Raw genomic sequence first — 6565 nt, forward strand, 5'->3', positions numbered from 1 at the left:
TATTTCTGAATGAAAGTGCTGGTAAAATGCCAAATGTTTTCATAGAGATCACTGTTGTGCTTGCTAAATTACTGGGTTTTTTGGTGAGTCCTAGGGCTGTGTACCTATATTAGCAAAAAAACCCAACATTTAGTAAGAAGTAGAGGTTCACTAGGTCACATGCTGTCAAATCACACCCTGAAAAGTACAAACATCCTATTTTTTAATTCTGCAGTTTTCTGGCTCTCTTCACTGTGACTAATGCTCTCCACATCTGCCTTAATACAGCATGTTTTTTAAACTTTCATTTTTCAGATTTTAAAAGGAATGTAGACCACAGTTTTTTAGAACTTGCCCTAAACTTTTAATGATGGTGTCATACATGTTTTACATTAACAGACTTGCACATCTACATTTCCTATGTTCTGAGCATTTGGAAGTTGATAAACTTTAAATTCACTACAGAATGTAGAATAGATTGTGAGGATTTTGAATAAGAATGAAAGTCTGATAAAAATGAAAGATACTTTTCAAATATGTCACCATATCTGACATACATAACACTAGTTTGCTTCTAAAACTCACTCATACATTTTTTGTTTCATTTTTGTAATGATTCCTATAAGGTCGGAAAGAAACCTGTGGCTCCTAGTATGATACTTAGAGAAGAAATTAACTTCTTGCAATATAGATAAAAACATTGCTGTCTGTTAGTAAACAGTTTCATAAAACTAAATTATTATGACAAGAAAAAAATACTTTAAATTGGTGTCATCTTCAATAATGGTTATGATTTGATCTCAGTTATGTTTTAACTGGGTTTACAAGTACTTTCAGAAGAATCAAGACCTCTTGTATATAGGAAGGACCTAGTCTTATGTCTAACTGAACTTCTAAAAAATTATTATAAAAAGTAGGTTTCTACCATTAGGGTACTGTTAAGAGCAATAGAAACACAGCCAGAGATTTTCCTACTTTGAGCAATTCTTAAGTTGCCTCCCAGACCCAGAGAGTTTTATAAAATTATGAATTTGGGTCCAAACACAGTAAAAGCCAGACAATCCACTCTTCAGAAGCTGTAATCATTTTAATGAGAGATGGAAGAATGTTCTTGTTTTCACTTCTCTGATTCTACTAATACATGACTGTAATTCATTAACTCAGGGTCAGACAATGAGCCTCTGAGCAATTACTCACATGAGTGGTCTCACAGAATTCTATGTCCTCATTTAATGTGCCATTAAAATGGTACATGCATGCATCTAACTAAAGCAAACATTAATTCACTGCAACACACAACAGATAGCACTAATCTCAGTCACTATCTATTGAGAAAAATGAGAAAAGAAAATGGCTTCATGAATTTGGCTTGTTCAAGAAAAGATTTTGCTGAAAAAACACCCAAGCCTTATACCACATTCTGAAAACCAAGAAAGTCAGATTTTTTCAGAATTTTAGAGACACTACTCTGCATAGTTGTGGCAAATTCAAGACATTGCCAAGGAGGGCAAAATCTAGGATGAAATTCTAAAAATACTTAAACATTACACTGAAGAAGCCTAAAAAGGAAGCAAACACCAAATCAGCCAGGTACACAGGCAACTCAGTCTCACCTGTGATCTCACTTACTCTATGTCAATGGCGGCCACCATAGCCAGGCGCCTTGTGCAGAAGTACTTAAGAGGTAATAAGGGTATTTTTTTAAATACAACACAAATCCTGTTCCTCTTCTCAGGGGAATTGGATGTTCTCTCATTCCTGATCATGTCTCCTAGTCCAACACTGTTATAATATATACATTTTTGACTCAGATTTAAAAAAATATCATTACGTTTAACGTGATAATCAAAACCTGGATCAAAAAAACTTATTTTCTACCTATGTCTCTATCTTTCTTTATCGTACAGCTTATGACCAGAAGTTTGTTTGCAGATTTAGGATGTTGCCTGAAAGATGCCATAAAACCATGAGTCATGAGCTAAATGCCTTAAATCACCTTCATATGCCCATTTCTTTCACAAATTTTTGGAGTATGCATTGACAGAAGAGAAGACAGAAGAGGCAGAAACACTGCTTGATTACTTCCACACTGACACAGTTCACGTGCCTTGTTGAAGGCAGGCTTGATTTTGCTGTAGTATTGCTCAGAGAAATTTGGAAATACATGCTGTTCCCTGGTTTACCTAGCAGTCTGGTGATTTCCTCAGCACAAATAAAAATCTGAATACCATTACCAAGCCCATGGGCATTGCAGGAGTCTCAAATCTTTGCAAGTAAGATACCAGCTAGGCTTAAAAGTCATTTTGTATTTCCTTCATGTCCTTCATGGCTGAAGATAAAGGCTAATGAGGCTGGAATTAACATAGATTAACATCATCCAGTTTTAAAAGGTGTTGAGGGAGTATGAGTCCAATCCAAAACCCAGAATTCATGCCTCTCATCACCATATCACAGTACCACACCTGAAAGGATCCTCCCCTGCCTCATGTTAATTTGAGCCAAAATATTAATTCACTCCCCAGGGAGCATTTCTTTGCTATGTTCTGTACTGAGTTATGTATAAATCAGTCTGACCATATTAGTTCGTAGCTGGCATGCAAATTCCAGGTATTCATGGAACTATTTATTGCCATTAATAGTGGACTGTATAGTGGGCAACACAGAGGTGTAGAGATCTTATCTCCTAAGTTATTTTTGTAGCCAGTGATGTTCTGTGGTCAGAAAAAGATGTTCCTCCAGTGAGTGATTAAGAGCAAGAACCTGACTCTGTATTCTGAAATGAACTTTGTAGACTGTTAAAGACTGTAAAAATCCTTCTGCCTTCACCAGAATGAAGTTTCCCTTTATCAGTACCCATTTTAAGGTGCTAAGGACAGAATCTGTGGAAAATTATCCCAAAAATACATTAGGGTTGAGAGGACAAAGAACATCCCTTCTATAAAGTGTGTTGAATTACAGTTATTGATAGGTGTTGTTTTCACAAATAATAATGCTCTAAGCATTGTTGTGTCCAGAAAAGGTCCATGCTTCCTCTTCAAATGTGTAACATATATGGAAATGTATGTAGCCTTTGTTAATCCACTGTCATTTCTTCACAAAAAAAAATTACAAAATTAAAACAGTTTGTTACATTTATTCCTATAAAGCATTTAATCTGAAAAGTTATGTTTCTTGTCTTTGTCCTTGAAATTATTCAAGTGCAACTTGCTTTTATGAAAGTCAAGAAACAAAGCCTACCCTTTCTTCAGCATAAGACACTGGAGAAACTACTGTACTGTAGAAAGTACTACAATGGGGAAACTTTGACTTTTTTAGATGAAGTAGAGGGATAATTAAGCGAGGTTTTAAAAGACCTTCTAGGGTCTAGAGACTCCTCTTATCCACAGTCCTGCATGGAAATTAGTACCTCCAATGGGTTATGCACCAGACGTGGTGCTGGGCTAGAACCCCAAATTCAGACCACTTAAACCAGATGTGTCCCACCACATTGGAACCTTTCTTGTAATATTTCTTGTCAAAAAGACAAATAACTGAAGAGAAAGGAAAATAGTCCACTGATAGTACTGCTTTAGCCTCTGAAGTGTGACGTGTTTGAATCATTCAATGAAATTCTCTATTATAAACAGCAAGATGAAATTCCACAAAATACTTACAGTTCTTTGCATTAGTAGAGGAGTTTCAGAACAACCTATCCCTTCATCATTAAAACTTGATTCCATACTGATTATGTCTTCAATCACCTCTTCCATCTGATAAGGTAATATTTTAAAACAATCATTATAAATAATAATAGAAATAATGTTATTCTGAAAATACAGTGAAATGAATCTTATTTATTACATCAATAAAACAATTTCAGAAGTTTATATCTTAAAATTCAAATAATTCAAGCACTTCTACACAATATTCACATTTTTTACTTCTTGCGAAAACAGTTTTTGTGGTTTAACAAGCTACTTTTTTCCTCCCAAACACCAGCCCATTCCCCTTTTTTAACCCCTTATTGCAACACCAAGATCAGATGACAGGAGTGCATTGCTAAGTTGTAACTGTGATCTGTCACCTTCATCAAATGTGTCATATCTACAGTGTATTGTTGCATTGGTGCAGGAAGGCTGAAAGGAACCTGTGGTTCTGCAAGAGCATGAGTCACTCAGGATTTGGTGTTACACACTGCTCTCAAGACTCACCAAGGAGAGGTTTGTGTTGTGTTTGGCAGTACACTGGATACTTCTCCAGACAGCCTTCTGGTCCCACTTTTGTTCTAATCTGAATGAAAAACTACGGAAGCTGATGGAATAGCTAATTACTTGGGATGAAAGAGTGAATATTTTGCAGACATATAGACATGTATAGATTTGTACAAGGTACAGCATGAGTTTTCAATGATAATTTCGACTGGTTCTGTTCACAGAATAACTTTGGGAAAGATTCTGTGATGAACCTGTCACTGTTAACTCTACCGTCTGCAGGAGCAGTTGATGCCAAGAAATGCCAGCAATTAGACAATATGAATGACTACAGTTCACTGCACCAGCCTGTGTTTTGGCTCTACACTATTTACTAACATAACTGTAGCCTACATTGAACAGCAGGGCCACACTAGGAAATTACACTTTGCCAGTCATCTCCCTGAGGCTCTGGGATGGGATTATTCAAATCAGTGGAAAGATGCCTTTAAGGAGTTTGTCCAGTGCCAACTATCACTCTCCCAGCCATCACAGCTCAGGACAGTGGTTTACAAGCAGCTGTCTTGCTCTCCAGGACAGAGGGTGGTACAGAGACGGGCACTGGTTATTCCTGGTCAGATAGCCAAAGTGCCTGAGAATGGTTCCAGCATGCTGCACTTGCCAGCCCAGAGGTCACCACAGAGGCCTCCACAAAGGCCATATAAAATAATCTTTGCAGGCTAGTGGGTCCAGTAATCCATAAACGTGACATGCAGTGTCAGTTGTCAATGCAGAATGGAGGGGCCCCAGATGAGCTCTCCAGGAAGTGTCAGGTTTATTTTTTTCAGTTCTCTCACGCTTAGCTGCATGACATTCAAATGCTCAAATGGGTCACAGTGTATTTGTGAGATTCTTGTGCTCTGTCAAAGCCCAAGACATGATACAGAATCTCCATTTCTCATTTCTGTAGGAATTCCCCTTTTACCTGATATGCAGTCTCTTTTGAAATCTATTGAAGTATTAAAGGCCATAATGATCTACATCTCACACTGGCTGAGAATCTGACATTATATAATAGCTGTGCCTCTATTAAAATTGATGGTGGCACTAAAGTTAGCATATCTATGCCAATTTGTCCGTGATAACCCATATATAAATATATCAGCTAACTGAAAAATGAATGAGAGATTCTTTCAGTTACATCTTTAAGGTAATCAGTATTTAACTTTGTTATGCAGCTAGGATAATGTTTTTAGGCAGAAATAACGTCTGAAAAAAAAGTTTTGCGTTGCAAAGTACATATTCAAAAAACGTACAGCAATATATGACGATGCAACAGTATATTTTAAGTGACAGTAATTTAGAAGCCTCTGATCATGCAATAAGCTATTCACAGGCATTCAAGGGAATCACCCATGTAATCCAAAAGGATTCAGGGAACAGGTGCTGCAACTGAAGATCCCATGAAAGTAAAGAAAGTCATCTCTTGCCCACTACAAATTCAAGGTGGATCATGTAAAATTTTTTTAAAAGTATGCAAAGCCCATTTCCCCACTCCTTTCACCAGTCCTGCCCTACCGCATTTTCATGTTCGCTTCCAAGAGCCAGCAGCTTGGTAACGGGACTTTCTGGTGTGCCAATATCGCTGATGGGAGGCATGTGTCCGTTTCTTAAAATGGAGGTCACTCCCGCAGGCTGGATTGTGTGGGAGTGGGATAGGGAGAATGTCTGGCTGGACAGCTTCGTATCGAGGGTCAGGTATTGCTTCACCTGGTGCCTCTGGCTTTGTTGTATGTGGTATCTAGACTGATTTTCCAAGTGTGTTTGTACCTGGGAAGGAATGGAAATAATTGCTAAAGTTTCAGGTTACTGGTAGCACTATTTGCCCAATTGTTCACTTAAAAACCTTCAAAACAGTAGATTCATCTTTAAGAACACTTGGATAGAAATATTATTAACCTTAAATCTTTTTCTTTCAGTTTTGCACCTTTATACATTTATTTGTGTACTATTTTCCCCTAACACAGGTGAATAAACCTTCTGAATAATTATCAAAGAAAAATAGAATCAGAAAAGATAAACATAATCCCAAGAAAAGACTAACATAATCCTGAGAAAAGACCAGAAGTACGCTACACATTTTTCTCTTCTCATTTAGAAATTATCTCTCTTGAAACCACTGATCGTTACAATCAAATCTACAAGCATATATGTACTCTAAAACTAATATCACAGTGTATTTATTCTTTTCTACTTGAAAGCATAGATAAATGTATAAAGAAAAACATAATCCAATCAACTTCCAGTAATTTCAACAGCTGCAGACATTCACTCATACCTAAATCCACATTTGGCTCACCTTGTAATAAGCACAGTCAGTTAAATGAGGCATTGCTGTACTTTTGAAAAAAAAAAAA

The 6565-nt window shown here is 37.0% G+C and overlaps 1 protein-coding gene across 1 annotated transcript in view; it reads right to left on the bottom strand.

Annotated features, from left to right (window-relative positions):
* Positions 1-5803, bottom strand: part of TFEC (transcription factor EC) — a 37925-nt gene extending 32122 nt beyond the window's left edge. Inside the window, exons 1-3 of the mRNA XM_074825471.1 lie at positions 5727-5803; positions 3633-3728; positions 1576-1581 (exon numbers count right to left, since the gene is read on the bottom strand). Of these exons, the coding sequence (XP_074681572.1) occupies positions 1576-1581; positions 3633-3728 (102 nt within the window). The 5' untranslated portion in view covers positions 5727-5803. The remainder of the gene's footprint in view (positions 1-1575; positions 1582-3632; positions 3729-5726) is intronic.
* Positions 5804-6565: the final 762 nt, after the last annotated feature.

The sequence above is a fragment of the Strix aluco genome, chromosome 5 (assembly GCF_031877795.1).
Source record: "Strix aluco isolate bStrAlu1 chromosome 5, bStrAlu1.hap1, whole genome shotgun sequence".
Taxonomy (NCBI): domain Eukaryota; kingdom Metazoa; phylum Chordata; class Aves; order Strigiformes; family Strigidae; genus Strix; species Strix aluco.